The 23,680-nt window shown below is 51.1% G+C and overlaps 2 protein-coding genes across 3 annotated transcripts; one reads left to right on the top strand and one right to left on the bottom strand.

Annotated features, from left to right (window-relative positions):
* Nucleotides 1-780: 780 nt before the first annotated feature.
* Nucleotides 781-9,063, bottom strand: TMEM109 (transmembrane protein 109). Its single transcript, XM_081153062.1, has 4 exons — nt 8,861-9,063; nt 4,070-4,311; nt 2,847-2,949; nt 781-2,334 (listed from the first exon to the last, which is right to left on the bottom strand). Exons 1-4 carry the CDS (start codon nt 9,027-9,029, stop codon nt 1,943-1,945), a joined length of 906 nt encoding a protein of 301 aa, XP_081009188.1. The 5' UTR covers nt 9,030-9,063; the 3' UTR covers nt 781-1,942.
* Nucleotides 9,064-11,587: 2,524 nt separating this feature from the next.
* PRPF19 (pre-mRNA processing factor 19) lies at nt 11,588-22,064 on the top strand. Of its 2 annotated transcripts, XM_081152917.1 has the most exons (16): nt 11,588-11,831; nt 13,736-13,885; nt 14,046-14,122; nt 14,860-15,001; nt 15,085-15,158; nt 15,286-15,348; nt 16,186-16,227; nt 16,352-16,426; nt 16,740-16,815; nt 16,966-17,075; nt 18,503-18,658; nt 18,866-18,935; nt 19,147-19,232; nt 19,513-19,683; nt 19,831-19,936; nt 21,551-22,064. In XM_081152917.1, the coding sequence occupies exons 1-16, from the start codon at nt 11,813-11,815 to the stop codon at nt 21,646-21,648; spliced, it is 1,515 nt and encodes a 504-aa protein (XP_081009043.1). In that variant the 5' UTR covers nt 11,588-11,812; the 3' UTR covers nt 21,649-22,064. The 2 variants fall into 2 exon arrangements, with proteins under 2 accessions (XP_081009043.1, XP_081009044.1); XM_081152918.1 differs by lacking the exons at nt 11,588-11,831; nt 13,736-13,885; nt 14,046-14,122 and adding an exon at nt 14,225-14,315.
* Nucleotides 22,065-23,680: the final 1,616 nt, after the last annotated feature.

Below are 23,680 nucleotides of genomic sequence, written 5' to 3'. Positions count from 1 at the left end.
GACGGCCTGCCTCTCGGATCCTGGCCTCCTGGGCGAGGCTTGCCTGCTAGGCAGTGCTGGGAGAGGTTCCAGAGCAGGGCACCTGGCTGAACATTAGCATCTCCAGGGAAGCTTAAAAAAGAAAAAACCACGCCCAGGCCCCTCCACAAAACAATTGATCCAATCTATGGGCTGGGTTAAGAACCACAATGCAGGAAACGCGGGTCTGTTGGGGGAAGAAGGGAGGGCAGGCAAGTCTCCTGGATTTAGGCCAGTCTTTGACACTCCTGCACAAAGGGCGGGAAGGGGGTGCAGGTGCCCCTCAGTTCCTGGAAGTTTTAAAATGGGGAAAGGCGCCCGGCCAGGCCAGGCCCAGCGGTTGAGCATCGACCTATGATCCAGGAGATCCCTGTTCGATTCCCGGTCAAGGCACATGCCCAGGTTGTGGGCTCCATCCCCAGTCGGGGGCGTGCAGGAGGCAGCAGATCAATGACGATGCTCTCATCATTGATGTTTCTATCTCTCTCCCTCTCCCTAAAATCAATAAAGGTATATTTAAAAAATAAAAATAAATAAAATGGGGGCAGACCTCCCTTGTTCCTCAGGCTCCTGGAGATAAGGGTACCTGGTACCAGTCTTCCTTCCGGTTCCCTCCCCTCCTTCCCTTCCAACCAGCTTCACACTGCCCCTGCTGGGAGAAGTCAAGAAAGTTGTGGGACTCTACAAAACCGGTTTAGCTGTTGAAGGTGAAATCAAAGCAATCCAAACTTTAAGTAATACATTTTAAACGGAACAAGATAATAAAATAGCGTGCACTTTATTTAAAACCAACCAAGCGCTGATAAAAATATATATCACTGCAGCTGTGATTCCACATCAAACCGTAACAGTAAGAACTGGGCATTTATTCATTCTTCATGTCATGTGCGTCATGTGCCCAGCCTGGCAGAGGAGGATGTCCACCTCCACCAGAGCCTCAAAGGAAGAATGGGAGCCCTGGTCCCTGCTCCCGCAGAGCATGTGAAGGGAAGGGGCTGTGGTGCCATCTCTGGTGTGTCTGCTCCATGATCCTCCCAGGCCACTGGATTGGGCTTTGATCAGCAGCTCCTTGGTGGCAGTGAGTGGAGGGAGAGATGGAGACCCGCCTGGAGCTCTGCTGACAAGGAGCTCCTTCTTCCTCAGGTCCCTGAAGTCCCCACAGGGGAACTGATGGCCACTGCATGGTCCTACTTGCAGGCACAGCCTACGAAGCAGCTGTCTCTTGCTTTGGCTGAAGGGAAATCAAGATCCTGAGAGGAACCACTCCTTGACACAAAGCAGCCACAGCATGCCTTCCTTCACACAGTACAGCAGCAGGCAAGCACAGGGCCTGCTGGCTCGGATTTTAAGGCACTTGTTACAGACTCAATGTACATCTTGCCCCCAGCCCCGTGGGGGAATGTCCCCACTTCCCTTCCCCACAGGTCCCATATGGCCTGCCTCTTTCCCCCCTGGGCAATGAAGGGGACAGGAGCAGGCCTTGAGGGACAGTGGTTTGGTAGGAGCAGAGGGCTGGAAGGAGACAAACGGGGAGAGAGCTGGAACTTGGCAAAGGAGAAGCAAAAGGACAAGAGAGCAAGAGCATCAGCAGGGAGGCAAGGTGGTGGCAGAGTCACAGGAGGCCAGTGGCAGTGATGTTCACTGAGAACCGATGCATGAGCTGGGGGGATAGGGGTGCCTTCCAAGCTGCCCTAGCTGACACAGGCTGGGAGCAGAGAAAGGGGCAAGAGAACCAATCTCAGACAGAGGCCCAGCAGGGGGAATGGTCTTCCTCCCTCTCAGCTGGGGGATACAGAGATAAAAGTTCTGAGGGTTCAGAGACAGGGCGAGACACAGGTGGGGGCTGGAAGGAGGGCCAGTGACCCAGGAGCAGCTCAGCTCTTTGGTATGACAAAGGTGGCGGTGGCGTTGTCAGGTATCCTTCTCACTCCTCCTCCATGCCCCGGGTTCCCTTGGCCACTCGCCTCTGCCGCCAGCGCATCTCCTCTACCTGGCGTTCCAGAGACCGAACCTTGGCCTCCAGTTGTGCCCCTGAGGCCCGGCTGCCAGTGATCCGGCTCACCAAAGCATAGACGGTCAGCAAGACCAGGAGGAACAAGGCCCGGGTGGAAGGGTCGGGCACCGACCTCACCAGGGCCACAAAGCCAACCAAGAAGATGACAAACTTCAGGCCCCACAGGATCCGCCCCAGCAAGGCCAAGACCAAGCCAAGGACCAGGGACAGAAGCCAGTAGATTACCAGGGCCCCTGCTCCCCACAGCAGGAAGGTCTGGACCTGGCTGGGGCTGAGCTGCAGGACCTGGGTGAGGTGATCTCCTGAAAGAGGGAAGAGTCACAGAATCAGCCAACCTAGAGTGTTGAAGGGCCAGCAGGGAGTGGGGGGTTGGGCGGTGGAGGGTGGGGGGATGGAGGGGTGGGGTTAGAACTCAGATAGGGGAAGGGCTTAAACAGCCCTGCAAAGGAAAAAAAAAATCCTTTCCCACAGGGCCACAGAGATGTAGAGATGTGAGCCTGAATCTTAGCTCTGGTTCCTGCCGCTGTGGGTAGATTATTTCCCTTGGTTGAGCCAGTCTCATCTACAAAATAGGAGTAATTCTCTGGGCTGTGGGTAAGTTAAATGAGATACTATGGCTCAGCATGATGCTTCTCCTGACATGAAGCTAACACCTGGTAGGTGGTAGTAGTTATTGGCCTACTCTTATGTTGGCCTCTGGGGAAACCTGGGAGGTGTCAAGAGGCTGGGGAAAGTTTAGACCCTGAATAAACTCCCACAAACAGGAAGTGATAGGCTACGCTCCAGCTGACCTCACCAGTTCTCTGCCACTTACCATCTAGCCCCAAGGCATTCAGCAGCTGTGCGGTGATCCCAGACAGAGCAAAGAAGGCCACAGAGATCCATGAGGAGATGCCCCACATCAAGTGAGACATGGTCTGTGGAAAGAGCAGTGCTGAGATGAATCCAGAATTAATGAGGCTCTTCTCCTCCAAGCCTCACCACCACCACACAGGCAAGGCCTGGCAGGAACATCTCCCACCTGCTTCTCAGCCAGAGGTTTGCCCGCCAGGGCCTCGCGGAGGGGTCCCTTCCACAGCCACCTTCCAGTGCACAGGGATGGACAGTAGGCCATTTCTCCCTGAACTAGAACCCAGGACATTTGGGTCCTAATTCAACTGATTTGCTGAACACTTTGCTGGTGGTAGTAGGTGTATATGGATGGGGAATCATCAAATCCCTGTTGTTGTCACCCTGTAAAATTGGGGTGCTCCTAACCTCCCAGGGAATCATGAAGGTGTGTGAAGTAATGGCTGTGAAGGGCTAGGATGCTTCAGTGAAAAAGTAGTCAATCAGCTCTACTATGTTATAGATTTTATAAAAGATCGTCTCAGCCATTTAGTTCTACCTATCAAAAGTATGCGGCACCTCCATGGCCAGGTAGCTCAGTAGGTCAGAGCGTTGTACCCATATGCCAAGGTTTCGGGTTCAATCCCCAGTCAGGGCACATACAAGAATCAGCCAATGAATACATAAGTAAGTGGAACTACAAACTGATGTTTCTCTCTCTCAAAAAAAAAAAAAAAAAAAAGCGGCACCTTTTTTGGGATGCCATTAGGTAGAAGAGAGAGCCCTGCCTTAAACCCCTGAGGCAGCCCCCCCACCCCCACCCCCACCCCTACAGATGAAGAAATCATTCAGGTCTTGATATTTTGCCAACTTACAACTTTTGGTCAAATGCAGATCAAAGTCAGACTCTATAGTCACCCAGTGACATGGGTTTGTAAAGATAGCTCATTTCCCAGCCTTTCTGGCAAGAAGGAAGGGGGCAAGAACAAGGGAAAGGCGGGGGGTGGAGTTAAGGGCCTTAGGGCAGAACTCAAACAATGGGAATGCAAGAGGCAGGTACAGTCTGTTTAATTTTGTGGAATTTGTGGCTCTCTGCACCAGTGATTATGACAAACAGAGGATGTAAAGCCAAGAACAGTGGCCACAAACAACATCTCCTCGTTTATCTTTCTCAATGTGTGTAGTCACGGCAGGGACCACCTTCCTTACCTCTGAAACCAGGTGTACGGTCTCTGGTCCAATCCAGGCATCCAGTGTTCCCCGCACAGACCGACCTATCTGGGTCAAGAGATCAACTGGGACCTCCCTCTTCTGCTGGTGTGGTGGCACAAAGTCTCGAGGATGCTCGGACGATGCTGAGTGGAGGATGAGTGCCACTAGGACCATCAGGACCACTTTGAACAGAGGCTTGCCTGATGGCCAAGTGCTGCCTGAACCTGCCATGACTGAGTCTGTAGGGAGAGAAGCACAGGGTGAACCAGACTGACACAGAAACCCACTGTCTCAGCTACGACCTGCCCCAGCACCCTCCTCCACCCCACCCTGTTAGTTGAGAAAAGCAGAACTGGGACTTCCAACTTAAGCTGGGCACAACCGTCTGATTCACGGATTCCTCTTTCCCATCCTTTCCCATTGCATATTGATTAACCAGTGAGTATTCCCCAATGTCTTAGGGTGGATGAGAAGATCTCTCTAATGCTTACTCCAGTTCTAGAAATCTGAAGGCCTGTCTCTGTGTCTTAGGTGCTTTGGGCATAAAAAAATAATTCTAAGACTATAAGGCTTTGTCCCCAAGGAGTTTATAATCTACTTAAGATAAAGCTAATATAAAAACAACTTAAAAAATAGCACACAAACAGGATTACCACCATATAACAATATAAGGAAAAGTGCCCAGTTACATCCTCAAACAAGAATTTAAGTGCATATATGCCATCTGCTCTGCAGGACCATCATGTGAGGTGGGTATTATCCTCCTCACCCTTATTGGTGCAGATGAAAGAAACTGAGACAGGAGTTAAGTATTTGCCCAAGGTCACTGGACTAAGTAGAAAGGCCAGGAGTTGAATCCAAGCCTCTGCTCTCAAATCACACACTCTGCTGGAGTGCAGGTAATACAGCGGATCTCAACTGTGGCTGCTCACTGGAATCACGTGGGAGCTTCACAAAGGACTGATGCTGCTGTCCCACACTGAGGCTCTGATGTCACTGTCTGGATGTCCCTAGGCTTAGATCTGAAAGAGCTCCCACTCTGTGGAGCACAGAATGGAGTGTGAAATTGAGACCCACAGACTCAGAAGGACCTCAACTCCCCAGCCCGCAATGTAGGCAAAAGGTTAAAGCACAATCTTTAGGGAAAGGTATTATTATTAATAAAAAGCTAACTATGCACCACCTATCTCATTTAATCCTCATAACAACCCATTACGGAGGTATTGTTATTATCCCTCATTTGACTGATGAAGAAACCGAGGTAGGATAAGAAATATGTGGCAAAATCAGGATGTGAATGCAGGTGCAGCTGACATCAGACCCCTTGCACACACCACCCTGGCATATGGTCTCCAATGTAACTCTCAGAGGTGATTCAAAAGTCACACAGTAGCTTATTCATGAGCTAAAAGAACTTTGGCATCTACCAATCATCTCCATGGACCACTGGTGACAATTTACTTAACCACTTTGGGTTCTGTGCTCCGATATTGTGTTATGTGATGCTATATGCAAGTTAAGACACAACAAGTACTGACTCATTGAAGCAGGTGAGAATCAGCCAAGACGTGTTCCAATACCAACTTCTCTTTGCCGCTATGCTTGAGAAATGTCAGAGAGCCTCAGCTTCGAGGCTCAGAAATGAGCCTGTTGCTCCAGGGAGTTTCCATGATTCAGACCTGAAGATCAGAGGCTAAGCCATGCCCCTGAGGTAGGAGCAGCCAGGTGCTTGAAGTTTCTGCAGTTACCAGGGCACCCAGAGAGTTGGCCAGAAATCAGAGCCATCAGGATGGAGAAGAGGAAAGAGAGGATGCTCCCTTTCTTGCTTAGTGAGAAGGAGGGGAGGGGGAGTTCAAGAAAGAGTTATTTATAAAAATATCGCATTCGGGCACTTTCTGGTCCTGAAACAGCTGCTCTAAGTCTCTCTTGAGACCTGTAAAATCAAACAGGGCTGCAAAATATGCAGTTCATGTGGAAGGACCCCAGGCTGGGAAGCCTTCTACTCTTTTTGGCCCAAATCAAGAACCAGATGGTTCCTGCCTGCCAGTGGTCGGAGATGAGGAAAGCACCAGCCAGTTCCTGAGCTATCTGGGTCATAACCGCACCAGGGACTTAAAGAGCAGTGTTGCTATCTTGGGTTGGATTCTATATCCAAGGACCTCCACCAGCAGGAATCAGATGTCACCTCCTCCATTCTAGAAGGTCAGGGTGACATGAGCTGCTTCCCCCACGGCAGCCTGCTGAGTTCTGCGCCAGCCTCCACTTTCAAGCGGCCACCTGCCCCAGTTGAGGAGAGCTGGGGGACCTTGAAATAAACCCTCCACATGAGGCAGGCATTGCTCTGCCAGCTGACCTTCTGAAGTGCATTAGAAACCTAATCTAACAGGATTTTGGAGTGTGTGCCCTTTGCAGATAAGAGTGCAGATTACTGGCTGGTCCATTTCTTTGAATTGTTTTCTTTAACAGGAGTCTTTCTCTTTTCTCCCGGGTTAATCCCAGGCACTGAAAATCTGACCCATCACCATTAGGACTCCTCACTTCAGCCCAATCAAACACTTTTATTAAAGCAAGCCATGGTCAAAAGCAGAAGCAGTCTCGGGCTCTGAAAGTATGTCTTAAGCATCTTCACCTCCTGCAATGGCTAGCCTCAAGTAGTAGGCACTCAAAGATAACAAATTGTGTGTGTTGCTTTATAATTTACAAAGTGCTTGTTATTTCACCACTTCATTTAACTCTTAAAACAATCTTATAAGGTATTGCTACTCTCCACATTTTATTCAGAAAACTACGGCTTAGAGAGGTCAAGTGACTTGTTCAAGTTTACATTGCAGAACAGGGACTTGACTCCAGAACCCAAAATCTAAATCTTGCCCTTTTGCTCATTCCACACCCCTATGCTGCCTCTGTAAGACATGGTCCCTGCCCTCAAGGCACCTAAAATTCTCCCCAGTATCAACAAGCTCAAAGTGAGAGGACATCCAGACTCCCAGGACGAGGCTCCACACCAGGAGATGCACCACCTGCTGGGCTTACAGGTCACGGTTTTGTACCAAGCAAGAGGTATGAGAACAGCAAAAAATTGGGACTAGGCCAGCCACTGCTGTTCAGGAAGCTGCAATATGGCTCAGGCAGGGCCAGGAAAACCCGGCTGAGCGGGGAAAACTGCTTCCTTTAACTGTGGTAGTGAGAAGGCACTATATGTAGGTGTGGTTTGCTAAGAGGGCAGGGTGGGGCGGTCCACATACCCCCCTCGCCAGGGCTCCTTCCCCTGTTTAGTTTCCTCTCACACTATGAATCACTACATGGCAGGAAGGGCAGCTGACTTAGTGCCCTCTTCTGGCCCTGATTTTCTCATTGTTGCTCACGGCTGCCCCTGTGGAGAGCAGTGGTTCTCAACTTGGGTTGCCCATCAGAATAGTCTGTGGAGCCTGTCGAAGCAAGGATGTCTGCCCCACCCGAGCCAACTATCTCAGACTCTCTCAGAGAGGGCTCAAACTCTTGTTTTCAGAGCTCCCAGGGATTTCTGATGCATAATCAGCAGTACAAAGCCCTAAAAGTGTACCAGTGTACAAAGGACCCTTAATTTTGGCGCCAGGCTCAGTTCTGCCACAAACTAGAAGCCACTACCTTGTGCATATTAGTTTATCTGAGTTTCAGTCTCCTCAAATGTACAATGGGGTTAAGCGGGGTTAAGAGTTATTGCAATGAGTTAACATGTTTTTGCAAGAACTCTGTACACTGTACACATCTATTGAGATGTTGCAGTACAACACAAAAACAAAAAATAATAATAAAAAAATAGAAAAAACACACAAAGAAATGTTCAGTACACAAATTGCCAATATACCACTCATTACATTGTAGCAGAATTTAGCAGTTTATATGCCTGCCTCCCCCTTTAGACTTTGAGCACTTTGGGGTCAGACTTGACAACTAACTTTTCTTGGAACCCCTAGAGGCTAGCATACAATGACTAATACGTGCTTGTTAAATGACTATTAGAAGCCTGTGAGGAAGCCGTGAGGGTAGCAATGGAGAGCCATGGAGAGGTGGGAAGAGGGGTTTATTTTAAAGTTGATCCAAATATGCAGCGGCCACCCAAGGACAGCTGTGTTGAAAGGAACCTCCTACACGGGGCGAAGCTGCCACTGAGGGGAATAAAGTCAGTGCCCTGGCAGATGGGGGCAGCCCCCGCTAACCCTCTCACAGCTGCTTCCCAGCAACTGTTTGGGGGCAGGGTGACAGGCAAAGGGGCAGCTTCCCAGCCGCACTGAGCCCTCCCCAGGGCCCAGCCTACCCGAGACAGGGTGTCAGTGGCATGCGCTATTTCGAACCGTGTGTTCCCTGCCAAGCCCTTGCTGGGTGGCGTCTCTGGCAAGGGACCTGGCGCGGCCCATGGGTTCGGGTACCGGAGCGGGGACTCGGAGAGAGGCCGCAGGAGGCTGCGCCGGGGGCCGGGGGCCGGGGGCGGGGGCCGGGGGCCGGGGCGAGGTGCTCAGCGCTGGCCTCGTCCCAGAGCCTGACCGCAGCCGCGCTTCGGCGGGATTCCCCAGCAGCGCTGGGAACCCCGTGCTCCTGGGAAACGCGTGCCTCCTGTTACCTAGTAACGACGCCCCCTGTTGCATAGCAACAAGGACCCAGGTCCTTCGGCCGTTTTCCCGCCGCGCGACTCCGGACCCCTCCCCAGTCCCGCTCGCCGGCCTCGGGGCTCCGCCCTGGCCCCGCCCGCCGCGGCCGCCGCCTCCCCCGCCCCGCCGACCCCGAGCCCAGGCTTCGGCTCGCACTCACCCGCCTCCGGCCGCCGCTGCTGCCCTACACGTGCGCCTTCGCGAAAACGCGCCGCAAAACCCGCGCCCCAATCCCCGGGCGTTGGTTTATCGTCTGCGCACGCGCAAGGCGGACTGCGCCCCGGCGCCCGCCGCTCCCGCCCGCGCCGAGCGCGGTGTGCTCTGCGCATGCGCTCTGCGCTCCCGATTTTGTTTTTCCCGAGCTTTCCCACCCGGGAGTCGGCGGGTCGGAAGCTCTAGCCGGGAGCGGAAGTCTCCGGCGGGCGTGGGGAAAGGCGTGACCATATCTGGCCTGGAGAGTGTGGAAACTGGATCTTTGGGTTCGCGGTCGAAGCCTGGCCCCCCTCCAGCTCCTCGGCGTTCCGGGCAGTGTAGTCCTTGAGCTCCGGAGCGCCTCCCGGGCGGTGCTCTAACGGAGGGACGCTAAGAGCCCTTGGTCTTTCCAGAAACTTTTTTCGCTAAAAGGCACAAAGGGAAGAGGTGCTGTGTTCCCGCCACACAACGCTGGGGAGATGCATCCGCTCCCTCCCGGAGCAAGTCCACACCCGAACTCTGCTGGGGGGTCTCAAACGTTCAATTGTAGAGAAGGAAATGAACCAACCCATACTCCGGTCTCTGCAAAAAACTAGAAGCATTCAGGGGGTGAAGCGGAGGGTGGGGTGGAGGGGGTGGGGAGCAGGGATTTGGAAGGAGGCGATCCTTTGCCTGCTTTGTAGTTCTAGGCATGTCGCTTCCTCTCTCTGAGTCTCAGTTGGTTCCACTTTACTATAAAAATACTTCATAGTAGGTGTGGGAATTCAAAGTGTACATTTAAAAAACATCCCAGTTGCTCTCCTAATGTTTAGATCACATTGATTGCCCTGGGAAAGCTCCCCTTTGATATTAAAGCAGCTCCTGGGTCTGTACTCTAAAAGGGAACCCTTTCCCACCCTACCTGAGTCAGCCTTCTATGTTCTTCCAAGACTACCCACAGAGTAACAACCAGCCTGTCACCTCTTCCAGGTGATTCTTTCCTTCAGATGCTTGTCAGCCCATCTATCTTGCTCTGGACCCTCATCACTTCTGGCCTCAGCTAAGGGTCTCTTTCTTCCCCAACAGGCTCTGGCAGTGTTACTCAGAGACAGGGAGACCTTGGTTGTTTTCTTGCGGGAAAGATTTCAATCAAGAGACAAAGTGTAGAAAAGCAAGCGAGAATTTATTGGCTGCAGCAAAAATATACTTAGGACATGAAACAAGGAAGGTGCATAGAAGTAACAGGAGACCCTAGGCTGGGGTGCTTTGGCGCACTGAGAAGTCAGAGAGAGAGAAGGGGACAAGCTCAGGGACCTTGGACCCAGGAGAGCGAGCATTGGGATGTTTATTTTTAGAGTTTTAAAGGCTGGGTGTTTAGGAGAGGTATTAGGGGAAGATTTTAATAGAATATTCATCAGCTTTATGCTAACATACCAAAATGAGGTTTATTCTTAATTTGTCTGTCCTTGGGTGTGGTTGGCAAATGACACTAACTGGATTTCTGTTATCTGTCTCCCTGAATAGGGTGATTTAAGCTATCTACCCTCTGGCTGGGAAGAGATGCAAACCATTTACTCTCAAGTGTCCTTGGTTTAGGGAAGATATGATTTACTACGCGGCTGCAAACTGCCGTTAAACTATCTGAGTTTCCCTATTCTGCTTGTCCTGGAATTTTCCTAGCTTCTTACTATGCTTTAACAGTAGTATCCTGGGCCTCCTCTTCCAGCTTTTCTAACAGTTGCATCAAGTTTAGTAAGGCACTTTGAAAATATTAAGTCCTCACAACAACCCTATGAGTTAGTTCAACCCTTGCTAGCACTGCTTTGTTTTACAGATGAGGAAATGAAGGCAGAGTTCACACAGTTTACTAGCTTAATGGAACACAAAATATGACTTCAGAGTTCATGTGCTTGGCCACTGTGCTGTATTACCCTTCATTCCTAAAACTTTTGTACTTCTCTCCAAGCCTCTGCTTGTGCTGTTCCTCCCCTTGGGACTCCCTCTGTTCTCCTCTTCTATCTGACTTTTGCCCACCTGTCAAAGTCAGGATCATTCACACCTCTTCAGCGAAGAAAACTTCATTGACCATATCTGTCTGTCCTGCTGCTTGGTCTGGATCCCTCACAGCCTGCACCACATGTTGTATACACGATTTCTGGAAGAATCTTATTTTATAGATATCCACAAAGAATCCTACACGATTTGCATTGGAAGGGAAGCAGAAATCATGTAGGAAAGGGGCAGAGAAGCTGATGACTCCCCCCAGGGTGCAGAGCAAATTGGTAGTGGAGGCAGGACCAGAACAGTTTCTTGGCCAGTGTTAATTTCTCCATCCATCTGCTTCTGCTTTCTTCACCTGGTCACCTCTCAGCGTCTATCAAAGGGAAGTAGGAGAAACACCTCAGGATCACCTGGGGCACACACTGAAAATGCAGACTCTCTAAGGCAGACCTCAGGAATATGCCCATTTTACCAAGTTCGCTAGGAAATTCCCGAGTACATTACAGTTTACAAGATTGTGATCCCATGGCTCAGCGCTCAAGGGTCTCAAAAATGTTGCTAAATTGCATTGGTTTTAAAATTCCCACTGCATCATGGGAAATGTAGTTCTAGATCTCTTATCCCGCACTGGGGGGGAGGGGGGTTGCATTACGGAAGGAGCCGAGTTGATTCGGAAATAGCCGAGTGTCTGGCGGGCCCTTTCCTGCCGGGTTGCATTCTGGGAAAGGGCAGTTTCCGTTAGCTGCAGGAGGCTGAGGCGCGCGGCCCGCCGCAGTCCCACGTGAAGGGCTGCGCGATCGTCGCTCGGGGGGACAGCTCCCCGCTCCCCGCTCGCCGCGGAGCGTCCCGGAAGCAGCGGGGAATAGGACCTGGCCCGCGGCAGCTCCGAAGCTGATCCCGGAGCCGGGTGTGTGGCGCCTCGGAGCACAGCGACGGCGCCATGTCCCTGATCTGTTCTAGTGAGTATCGGCTGCGGCCGATCGCGGTCGCAGGAGGCGGGAGAGCCGAGCGGGAGGATCTGCGGGCCGCTGCGGCTCCCGGGCAGGAGCGGAGGTGAAAACGGGGCTCCCGGGAGGCAGGGCTGCGGCCTGTCAACTCGGGGGTCCTCCTCCTCTGCGTGTAGTGCATTTGCGCAGCGCTTCACAGTTTACGTAACGCCGCAAGTTTATTGTCAGAGGCATCACTGAGGCCCGAACAGAGGGAGCTGATGCAGAGGAACCGGCCCCGGTGTAGGAATCAGGATACCCTAGGGGTTGTGCAGATCCGGCTCCGCCAGGCTTTGTGTTCTGGTGCGAGGCTGTGGGCCTCAGTTTCCCCTGCAGAATGAGCATTGCACTGGGTGGTGGTTTGAGATCTCGCTCGGGTAGGCAGAGCTTCTGAAATTTTCGAAGGCCACACAGTGAGTTAGAGGCAGTGACAGGGCTGGAATCCAGGCCTCTAGTTCCCTGCCTCATCCTGTACGGCTGATAAAAATGGCGTGTTTGTAAAGCTTTTATTGGTTTACTGCGCGCTTCCAAGTCAGTGATCTGCTTTTGTCCTCTCAAGGATTCTCCAAAGCGGAAACAAAGGTCTGTTTTTTCGGATGAGGGTGTAAGCTTCAAGGAGAGTAGGGCTTGTCTAATGCTGCAGTTAGTGAGTGGCAGAGCTGGGTGATGGAGCTAGGTTCTCTGATCGCGACTCCACACTTTTTTCATGCATGTACCGTCTTATATTGGTATTTTATCATGACCTGAAGATGTTTTCCATTCTCATTGTTTCATCAGATTACTAGTCTCTCTTCTCTATTTGCTTCCTAACTCTAAAGCCCTTACTCTTAGAATCTCTCCATAAATCGGGAAAAGTGGGGAGGGGGAGGGGAAAGGGGGGGGGAGAGGAAGGAAGAGCAAGATGACTAGGAAAAGGAAGGCCTTCGCATTGAAGAAGTCACAGTTTGCAGAGTATTTTCACATTTATTGTTTCAGTCTTGGGGAAGCGCTTTTCCATATCCCCAGCACCATCCTTCCTCTCATTTACTCATCTGGTAGATGTTTATCAAGTACCTGCTGGGCATCTGTGCTGTCAGAGACCTCAAGAGGTGCAGACTACCCAGGCAGATGTGTAAATGATACCTCTGTTGGGGGTGATTGTGAGGATGAACTAACCTCTGGAAAGTGTTTGCAGTCATACTTGGCATCTAGTAAACAACATGTAAATGTTTTGTTATTATAGCACCTGTCACATTGTTTTGTAATTTCTTTGTCTGATACTCCATCTAGGCTATAGGCCAGCGACTTTCAACTGTTGTGCAGCAAGAATTTTAAAAACATGCAATACCTGACTATTTAGTAAGGGGCACTGGGCTCTGACTTCTTTTCCCTTAGATTGTCAAAAAGCCTCTGTGAATGAATCAAAATTATACCTTCTTTTTTCTTGTCAGATCCGCAAAAAAAATATAGTATATTTTTTTGGTGTGCCGCAGAATTTTAGTAATTAGTTTATGTGTGCCATGAGGTGAAATGGTTGCAAATCACTGTCCTAGACTGAGATTTGAGTGGCTTTGTGTGTCCCTCCATGTCCCAGAGTATAATGGAGCCTAAGCATCTTTGTTCAAAATGAGGTGGGCAGGGATGATTGACTGCTTTCTAGGTGCCTGGCACATAGTAGTTGTGCAGTATTATTTGTTGGCTCTCTGACTGTCAGGAGACTAATGGAGAAGATAGTTAGGTAGCTGGGAAGCATTCAGTACCAAACTGGCTTGGTGTCATGTCTTGTTAGTTGAGTGTGGGGACGCATGGTCTTGTTGGGGCCAGCAGCAGATGAGGCAGCCCCTTGGCCCAAGGTCCCTTTCCCTGCCCCAGGTTCACCACCTGCCTCTTCTCCGCAGTTTCCAATGAAGTGCCAGAGCACCCGTGTGTGTCCCCTGTCTCAAATCACGTCTACGAGCGGCGGCTCATTGAGAAGTATATTGCAGAGAATGGCACAGACCCTGTCAACAACCAGCCTCTGTCTGAGGAGCAGCTCATCGACATCAAAGGTGCCTAGAGGCTGGCCTGAGCCTGAGAGGGTGGGAGGTGGTGCCAGCGCATGGGAGGAAGAGATGGTGGCCTGTTAGTGCAGGCTAAAGGGAGAAGCGTGGGGGAAAGGAAGAGTCCCCTGGGTTATGGTTCTGATGCCTACTTTCCCTCTCTTGGCAGTTGCTCACCCAATCCGGCCCAAGCCTCCCTCAGCCACCAGCATCCCAGCTATTCTGAAAGCCTTACAGGATGAGTGGGTGAGTCCCTGGAAGAGAATCCGTTTTCCTCACCTGAAGACATCACTGGACTAGGACTTGGGGGTGGGAAGGATGGAGCAATATTTTCTCTTTTGAGGGGCAGGATGATCGTGGAGGAGGAGCCTGGTTGTTGAAGTCTCACAGATCTGGGTTCCATGCTTAGCTCCACTGCTCACATGCCATGTGACCTTAGGCAAGTTGCTTGTATTCAAGTTCTAGTTTTCCTGACTGTACAACATAGATTAGTGCCTTTCAGGGTTTTGGGAGAATTAAAGTATAAATTTCATGATGTCAGGGGCTTGTTTCATTTATCAGTATATCCTCAGCACTGAGAGCAGACCCTGGCATGTAGTAGGTGCTCTAAAATATGAATGAGTGAATATATCCTGAGGGACTGCCTGGCACAATGCTTGACACAATGGGGGCAGTCAGTAAATAGCGTTATTATTCCCTCTTGGTCTTGGTGAGGTGATGGCATGACATCCGAGGTTTGCCAGTAAATTAGTGAAGATGGGGTGGGAAAGAGCTGGCTCCCACTTCTGTGTGCCCAGTGTTAGGCAGGGTCTAGGAGCTCGAGAGTAGCTGCCAGCACATTCAGGGCCACTCAGATACTGCTTCAGTCACTGATACTGGTCTAGGCCAGGGGATGGAGGCAGTGTCCTCTTATCAAGGGCTGGCCCTTCTGCCGGGCGCTCCGGCTCCTCCCCTCCCCTCACGGTGGTGTTTCCCCCTCTCAGGACGCGGTCATGCTGCACAGCTTCACTCTGCGCCAGCAGCTGCAGACAACCCGCCAAGAGCTGTCCCACGCACTGTACCAGCACGATGCCGCCTGCCGTGTCATTGCCCGTCTCACCAAGGAAGTCACCGCTGCCCGAGAAGGTGCAGCCTCTCCCCCCATCCTCCACTCCAGGCTGGTCCTGCTTCACCATATCCCATTTCTAATGTTGTCTTCTCTCTCTCAGCTCTGGCTACCCTGAAACCGCAGGCTGGTCTCATCGTGCCCCAGGCTGTGCCAAGCTCACAGCCAAGTGTTGTGGTGAGTGTCGTCGTCCCCTGTCCCCCCCTTTGCCAGCTGCCCTTTTGTGTGTGGTGGGTGGCGTGGCTCTCCTGCAAGTGTCTTTGGCATTCTATGCCTCCCTTACCTTCGCCTTCCTTCTCTTTAGGGTGCAGGCGAGCCAATGGATTTGGGCGAGCTGGTGGGAATGACCCCTGAGATTATCCAGAAGGTATGTTGTGCTCTCCCTTGGTGGGAATGCAGATGGGCCCTCACTTTTCACCCCTGAGTCCCATATGAATAAAAATCTCATCCATTTTGGGATAAAGTAGAATCCTGCAGAGCACAGACTCAGACCAGACTGCCCAGGTTTGTATTTTAATGTCACCATTTATAAGCTTTAATACCTTAGGCTGACTTAACCAACCCTTCTGTGTCCATTTCCCTTGCTTCTGAAGTGAGAATAATAGTACCTACTCCATAGACTTGTGGGAATTTAACAGACTAATTATTACTGCTAAGTGCATCTTGTAGCTCTTGTTATTGGGGTTCTTTGCAGATATTAAAACACTTCGTTACATGTTTTCTTGTTTTGTTCTCTGAGGGAGACAGGACAGGAATTAGCCTTTTTATTTTATAGAAGACGCAGAGCTGGGCCGATTTTAGGCCCAGTGCTCTGTTAGACTCACAGGATCTTCCTGTGCCAGACTTGATCGATTGTCTTACCAAACAGTTCAGATTGTCAGCTTGCATTCAGCTCTCATCCTAGTGGCCTAGGACCTAGTCTGGGAGCTCTGCAGACCTGCCATTTGTCATCTTTGTGGTCTTGGGCAAGTGACTTCACGTTTCTGAGGCTCAGTTTCCTCCTCCGAAACAAGGTTCTCAGCACCTCCTCACAAGCGTGGAGTGACAGTAAGAGATCATGCTTGTCTGCCTTGAGCACAGACGTTGGTGGATAACGAGTTTCTGCTGACACGTGAAAATAAGGGTATTACCAGAATCCAGCAGACCGTTGTCTTGGCAAAATAAATTGTCTCACATTGAATCTGTCCCCTTCTCTCTTCCCCAGCTTCAAGACAAGGCCACTGTGCTAACCACGGAGCGTAAGAAGGTAAGTCTTCTCCCAGGGCCAAGAGAGTCAGCCAGGTGGAGGCAGTTGGCCCCTTAGGAAAGGGGGCTGACTGAGTCCTGCACTCATTGCCATTTTTCTTGGGGGGGCTTTTTAATTTTCTCAGAGAGGGAAGACTGTGCCTGAGGAACTGGTGAAGCCAGAAGAGCTCAGCAAATACCGGCAGGTGGCATCCCATGTGGTGAGTGACCAGGTCCCTGGACCTCGGAGATAGGGCCCTCCGTGCTGCTCCTAGGGTGGGGCCGGCCAGCCTGGAGCACAGTGAGCAGAGTGCTGTGCAGTGCTCTGGCCCCTTTTCCAGCCTTGTCTTCCTGCCCAGCTCTGCTTTCCCAGTAATGCGGTGAGGGAGGTACTGCGTCCAGGCAGAGGGCCAAGTGCAGCGGATAAGGAACACAAGCCACTCTTGTTCCCTGGGCTTGGGGTGGCACTGGGGGAGCTGTATGGCTCTGTGGCCTGCCTTGATTCGGCCGTGACACTGGGTTTGGTGTGCACAGGGGTTGCACAGTGCCAGCATTCCTGGGATCCTCGCCCTGGACCTCTGCCCTTCCGATACCAACAAGATCCTCACTGGTGAGAGCTGGTGTCGCCAAGGCGGGGAGGGTGGCAGGGAACGAACAGGCTCCTGTCCTGTGCATGGGCCTGGGGACAAAAGTACCTTCTTCAGCAAAGGGACCTGGAAGGGCTTGACTGGTTTTTGAATCTCATGTGGGTCCTTTCCAGGTGGGGCGGATAAAAATGTTGTCGTCTTTGACAAGAGTTCTGAGCAAATCTTGGCCACCCTCAAAGGCCATACCAAGAAAGTCACCAGTGTGGTGTTTCACCCTTCCCAGGTAAGGGGTTCTCCTCACCACCCTTGTTCCTCATTCCTGAGCCCTGTTTCAGTGGTGGAGGGTTCCAGAACCAATACCCACCCCCTGCTGTCTCCTTGGTAAACTGAAGTAGGCTCGAGAAAGAGCTCTGATGCTCCAGAATAGACATTTAGTGGCCTCTTTTTGGAGTCATGGGGTTCCCTTTTACTTTGTGGGATCCACTATAATGGGTCTTCAAACCAGGCTGAGAGAGGAAATGTGTGGCTTACAAAGGCATCTTCATAGAAGTAATTTGTTAGGGAAAGGACAAAGCTCTACTGTGTTTATAATACAAACTGCAGAAAATAAAGCTCAACAAATTGTGACTCACGCCTGAGGAAGTATTCCCATGGTCCCCCACGGTGGGCGGTAAACACTTGTTGATTGTGGAAAGCAGGGTGGGTTAAAATAGATGGGGACTGCTGGTTTAGGGGATAGAGCAGGGCTGGGGAACCTTTTTTCTGCCAGTGGCCATTTGGATATTTATAACATCATTCGAAGGCCATATAAAATCATTCTTGCTATGAAAAAAGTTCCTAGATTTGTTGAATTTCGAGTCCTGCCTGCGGTTGCCTTGGCAGGGCCAGACCAAATGATTTCTCAGGCTGGACGTTCCCCACTCCTGGGGTAGAGGCAGCTCATGAGACCAGAGTAATGACATTGTGGCATTTGCCTGTTTAGATCTAGGACAATTTGGATCTGGGTCTGTGAGACAGTGGCTGGGTCACTGCTTCTCATTAGCCTTTGCCCTGTCCCTTAAGGAAAGTAGAAACAGAAAAATATGGTGGATTTTTCATATAAGTAAATTTATTCAAATGAAACCACTCTTTTCTTGCTTAATGTTAATGTTTCTCTTATGAAATCACGTTGACAAAACATGGTGGTTGGTTTTACCTTAGTTTTTATGTCCTAACCAAAATAATTGGTTGGTGACACTAGGTAAGTTCTCTCCCTGTCTCAAATTTTTCTAAGAATCCTTAAGTGTGGGATACACTGAACATACCTTTGCAGCCCTTTCCAGACCCAGTACTGTTCAGACCTGCACCATCCCAGACAGTAGGCATTAGCTCCATGTGGTTATTTAAATAAACTAAGCAATTCAGTTCCCCAGTTGCACTAGCCACATTCCTCTCTGGTCCTGGAATTGGGGTGTGGGATATTGCACTCTGGTGCAGTTATCCTTTTTACCACTAGGTGGTGAGGCCTCTCCCAAGACCAAATGCTGTTTGATTTATCATTTTAATATTTACTGGTGGCCCTCTTAGGCATGGTTGGGTGGGTGGATGTTTCCAGCCAGGGCAGGGCTGAAAGGAGAAGCTGTGGTGGGGTTGTAAGCATCCCCAGGCCTTTTGTGAGATTCTTACAGTCCACCTCTCCTCTCTGACAGTCTGCCTCTACTTTCCTCTTAGGAGCTGGTGTTTTCTGCATCCCCAGATGCCACTATTAGGATTTGGTCGGTCCCGAACACCTCTTGTGTACAGGTTGTTCGGGCCCATGAGAGCTCTGTGACAGGCCTCAGCCTCCACGCCACTGGTGACTATCTCCTGAGCTCCTCTGATGACCAGGTGTGGTCCCAACCAGGGCCCTGAAGAGGCCTTGAACATCGTGGGAGGAGGGAACAGCTTACCAACCCCAGCCATCTCCGCAGCACCCCAAGGAGAGCATTTCCTCTCTGCTGAGAGGAGCTGGCTTTACCGGGCTTTGCCAAGCTAGGGTCTCTGCTTCCTGAAGGGCACCCACTTTCTCACTGGCTTCATTGTCTCTGTTTTCAGTACTGGGCCTTCTCTGACATCCAGACAGGGCGCGTGCTCACCAAGGTGACGGATGAGACCTCCGGTTGCGGTAAGTAGTCTCTTTCTCTTCATTTGCTATTATTTATTTTTATGTTTTATTTGCTACTTGTTCTTGTAAAAATGAACTTACCACCAATACCTGCTGAGTACCAGACATTGTGCCAGGCACAATGGGGCACGTGAAGAGAAGGAAGCGACCTTCTGCCATATTTAGTTTCCCCCAGGGGGGCTCTGACCACGATCCCTCTCCCTTCCCACAGCTCTCACCTGTGCGCAGTTCCATCCTGATGGACTCATTTTTGGGACGGGAACCATGGATTCTCAGATCAAGATCTGGGACTTGAAGGTAGGACATGGTAGCCTCCATCTGAGCCCCAGGATCAGAGCTCTTGTGACCACTTAGTGTGATGACTTGTCCCGAGGGTGAAGAGTCAGTGACTCTGTGTGTGTGACGTGACCAGAGTAGTCTGGGGGCCCTGGGCTGGCCGCCCAGCCCTGCTATTCCTGTTAGCTGCCCTTTCCTGAAAGACCAAGGAGGACATCTCAGGGGTGGGGTTTGGTGAGCTCCATTTTCTTCCTCTTGTAACCGGTGGGTGACATTTTACTACCCACCCCCGCAACTGTAGGAGCGTACCAACGTGGCCAACTTCCCTGGCCACTCGGGCCCCATCACCAGCATCGCCTTCTCTGAGAATGGTTACTACCTGGCTACTGCAGCTGATGACTCCTCTGTGAAGCTCTGGGACCTGCGCAAGCTGAAGAACTTTAAGACACTGCAGCTGGATAACAACTTTGAGGTGCTTCTCCCCTCACCACCCATCCCCAGCTCTCCCGCCTCTTCATTTGTCGATTATTCCCTGAGTTAGTCTAAACAGCTTCTCTTTGTTCCCCGGTGCTCCCTAGTTTCCCTTCCCCTCCTGTGACCTTTTTTCTGGCTCTGGCAGGTGAAGTCACTGATCTTTGACCAAAGCGGCACATACCTGGCCCTTGGGGGCACAGATGTCCAGATCTACATCTGCAAACAGTGGACAGAGATTCTTCACTTCACAGGTAGAGGCTGCCCCTGGGATCCTGAGGTCTCGGTGTCCTAGCCCAGAGGGAAGTGGGGAAGTCTCACTGGGTTAGGATTTCTAGGCATCAATAAGCCTCAATAGCTTTGAATCACAACCTCAGGCAATAGAGCTTAGTGACTAAGAAACTGAACTCAAGAGTCAGAGTCCTTGGCTTAAAATGCTGGCTCAACCACTTGTAGCTGTGTGACATAGGGCAAGTTGCTTAACCTCTCTGGGGTATGATGATAGTACATCTGCAGTGGGGTTGATGTGAGGTCTCCATGAGTGTGAGTGAATGTATTAGAACAGGGTCAGGTGCATAAAGATTTGCCGTTATTATTTAGTGTTGTGTCCTGGCCCTCTGTGCGATTAGAGCAATGAATGAGAGAGGCCAGGTCTTTACACTAATGGACTTTCTAGTGAGGTAAGGAAGGCAGATGTAAATGACTTCGCAAATAAATACTTAATTGCACTTCAGTGCTAGAGAAGAAAGATACAAAATGCTGAGATGCTGAGACAGTGGATAACAGGGGCTGAGACAGTGAATAACCCCAGTAGCTGTGTGGCCCTAGGTGTGTGATTTTCCCTTTAGTGTTGTAGCTTCCCCACCTTTAAAGGGGCAGGTAGGCACTGCTTTGCAGATGGTGCCAGCTAGTGACAAGGTGGCATGCCTGGTGACAGGGTGCCTGTTGCACACTTGGGAGCTGAATGAATGGCAGCTGCTGCTGTCTTTGTTGATACAGTTCTTGTCCCGAGTAGCAGGCTGTGGGCAGGACACAGAACTTCTCCCACCCGCCTACTCTCCTGAGCCTGCTCATAGTGCCATGTTTTGGAGGTGCCCAGGCCTCACTGTGTGGCTGTGGGTTTCAGCCCTTCCCCGGACCCCGGTTTGATGAGTAGTGGCAGGCTGGAAGGCCAGGGGACTGTAGTGGAGAGTTGGTTGGCTGCAGGTGTGATCCTGAACTTAACCTGAAGGAATTGCACTGATGTTCATGAGCTCCGAGTCCCATGGGGAGTGATGCCCAGCCTCTTCTGCCCCTTCCTCAGCCCTGCCCTGCCCTGCGTTAGGGGCCCAGGTACCCTAGAGTCGGAACCCTGTGAGCTAGAACAAGCTGAGGGGCTGTTCCAGTTACAAGCACAGAGTCAAAACTAGATAGATCCCAACAAGCTGATTACTGAAGTTTAAACCAAACTAGACTCAGCTAAGTTTTAAAAACAGCAAGTTATGAGATGTGGCAAGGGAGACCGCGAGCTTTGTGGCTCAGTGCTCTCTTCCCAGCTCACGGTCAGCTCCAGTACTTGAGCAGAATTGCAGCTGCCTTGGTAGCTTAGGCGAGGGGACTGACAGTCCTCGGTTTGCTCAGCCCACCAGCAAAGACTGGAGTGCCTGCCACGTGCCAGGCGCCACGTGAGGCCCTGCGGGGAAATGCGCAGGTCTGGCTACAGCCCACAGCCCTACCCTTGCAGTTTAAAGTCAAGGGGAAAACAGGCAGCCGCATGCAGTGTGGTAACTGAGGGGCGGGACTGGTCAGATTGGACATACATCGTGAGAGTCAGTGCTCAGACCCGAAGGGGGAAAAGCCTCTCACCGATGCCTCTTATCTCTCCTCAGAGCATAGCGGCCTGACCACAGGAGTGGCCTTCGGTCACCACGCCAAGTTCATCGCTTCCACGGGCATGGACAGGAGTCTCAAGTTCTACAGCCTGTAGGCCCCGTCCTTCTGACAGGAGCTGGGCCTCATCTCAGTGGTGGGGTAGAGTTAGGATTGGGGTGGGGGGAGGAAAGGGAGAGACTACTGGGGGGAGGGGGGTCCATGGGGTGGGACATTCACATCATTTCACTCTGGTCTGGGTGGCAGCCTGGACCACCCTCATCCATGCAGCCTCCAGGCCCGCCGGGAACAGATGTGGGAGGTAGCATTGTCGCCCTCTGAAGGCTCGGGGTCGGAGCCCAGGCCTCTCTCCTATGGGTCACTGAGTCGGTGGTGGCCATTCCACACCCACCTGGTTTCAGTTCCTGGGAGGGGACAGGCTGAGCCAAGGGAACTGTGAAGGGATGGGCACAAGGGCTGACGATTTTGTAAGCAGTGATCTAGTTTCATTAAAAAAAGGAAACAATAAACCGAGCCATGTGTTTGTGTTTGTGTGTGTGTGTGTGTGTGTGTGTGTGTGTGCGCGTGCGCGCGCGCGTTCGCGTAGCTGGAACTCCAGAGCTGGGCGGTCAGTGGGAGGGACAGGAGCCAGTCCTTTTCTTTCATCACTGTTATCCCCCTCCCCTTTTTAAAATTGCACAACAGAAATCAAAGAAAACAAAAACAAATCTACAGCCATTTGCCAGAATGTATCTTTAATGTCCCTGCAGACCTTGACCTTGTGTTTAACACATTGTTTGCAGGTAGTTTTTATCGCGCGCTCTACTACCAGTCAACGTAAAACGTATAAATACGTTTCCCGCATACAATGTTAATAGGGTCTCATGTCACTTGTCTCCTACTTGCCACCACCGTGGCAGGGAGGGAGAAATACAAGCAAGATGGCCTTTCCTTGCTGGTGAGGAACTGAGTAATGAGCAAGGATCCTTCCTTTGTGATAGGAAACCTGTCCCCAACTGGCTTTCATCAGAAAGATTATTATAACTGGCAGTTGAAAATCCGAAGTAGAGCCTGTTCCAGGGAAGACAGCCAGTAAATAGTAAATAAAGACCAGAAAACAAGTGCACCATGTAGGGAGTTCATATAGGGTGTGTGGCTGCTTTAAAAGAGGTGGTCAGGAGAGGCCTTGCTGGGGTTCTGCTGGTCACACTGAAGCCTGAATGATAAGGCAGAAGGGACATTCAAAGCCTGGAGTAGTCAAGGTGTGTGGAGGGATAGGAAGGAGGCCAGTGTGACCACTGGGTCTGGCCAGGGAGGTCATTAGTACCCTTGACAGGGAAGCCTGATGGGGATGGGTTAAGAGCACGTGAGCTGAGAGTGGGAGTTTGTGGCCATAGATAAGGAGTTGCACAGGGAAGGGGAGCTAAGACACAGGGTGCTACCTGGAGGGGGCTGTGGTCAAAGCAGAGTTCATGTCGCTGCAACAGAAGGCCTTGTGTGTTGCCGGGTCAGTGTCCTGGTCAAGGAAGTCGGGGCATGCCGTATCTCCCTTGCAGGGCCAGCATGCTTAGTAGCTAGTAAAACCTTTAAAAACTCCTACAGGAAAGAAACCACCTAACTTTTAAAGCCAATTTCTTCAAATATTTGACCTGGAAAGCCTTTATTTGTAATGTAACCCCAATTAATTGTCCATTGAACTTTCCTTTTGGGAAACATGCCGAAGTTTTATCCGTTTGTAAATAGCACTGTGGTGAACATGTTAGTTTAGGTTCTTAGGGGTAACTTTGCAAGAGGTGGTGACGAGACAGTGTTTGGAGCACGTAGAGGTTCCCCAACATCTGTCCATTTCCAGTGGCTCACTGTATGACTATCAGCCATATAGCCTCAGCCAGTTTGGGGTATTTATTTCTTGGATTTGAAAAGTATGATTATCCTTTTTAAGGGGAAGTGCCCTCATGCAGTTCTGAGTTGGGACAAACTTAAGGAGGAGGAAGGCGTCGGCTGAGCGGAGGGTGGACTGGTGGACTGAGAGCTGTGGTTGCAGGCGTAGAGCAGCGTCAGTCAGGCGGGGGGAGTGACTCCTGGTGCTGATGGACCCCCACGGCCAGCATAGCACTCCCCAATCTAATGGTTTCTAGCTAGATTTGAAT

The sequence above is a fragment of the Miniopterus schreibersii genome, assembly GCF_964146895.1.
Source record: "Miniopterus schreibersii genome assembly, chromosome: 12".
Classification (NCBI taxonomy): Eukaryota; Metazoa; Chordata; class Mammalia; order Chiroptera; family Miniopteridae; genus Miniopterus; species Miniopterus schreibersii.
Note: the sequence above shows the minus strand (reverse complement) of the source record. Positions and strands in the feature narration are given on the sequence as shown.

What these genes read in the sequence shown, in the direction of transcription:
- TMEM109 (XM_081153062.1), bottom strand. Translation starts at nt 9,029, where the DNA reads ATGCGCAGAGCACACCGCGCTCGGCGCGGGCGGGAGCGGCGGGCGCCG. An exon ending in GCAGCGGCGGCCGGAGGCGG is followed by an intron (nt 4,312 to 8,860) that starts GTGAGTGCGAGC and finishes CTCTCCCTACAG; the next exon opens with ACTCAGTCATGGCAGGTTCA. An exon ending in GAATGCCTTGGGGCTAGATG is followed by an intron (nt 2,335 to 2,846) that starts GTAAGTGGCAGA and finishes TCCCTCTTTCAG; the next exon opens with GAGATCACCTCACCCAGGTC.
- PRPF19 (XM_081152917.1), top strand. An exon ending in TGGTGTTTCACCCTTCCCAG is followed by an intron (nt 17,076 to 18,502) that starts GTAAGGGGTTCT and finishes CTTTCCTCTTAG; the next exon opens with GAGCTGGTGTTTTCTGCATC. An exon ending in GGATGAGACCTCCGGTTGCG is followed by an intron (nt 18,936 to 19,146) that starts GTAAGTAGTCTC and finishes CCCTTCCCACAG; the next exon opens with CTCTCACCTGTGCGCAGTTC.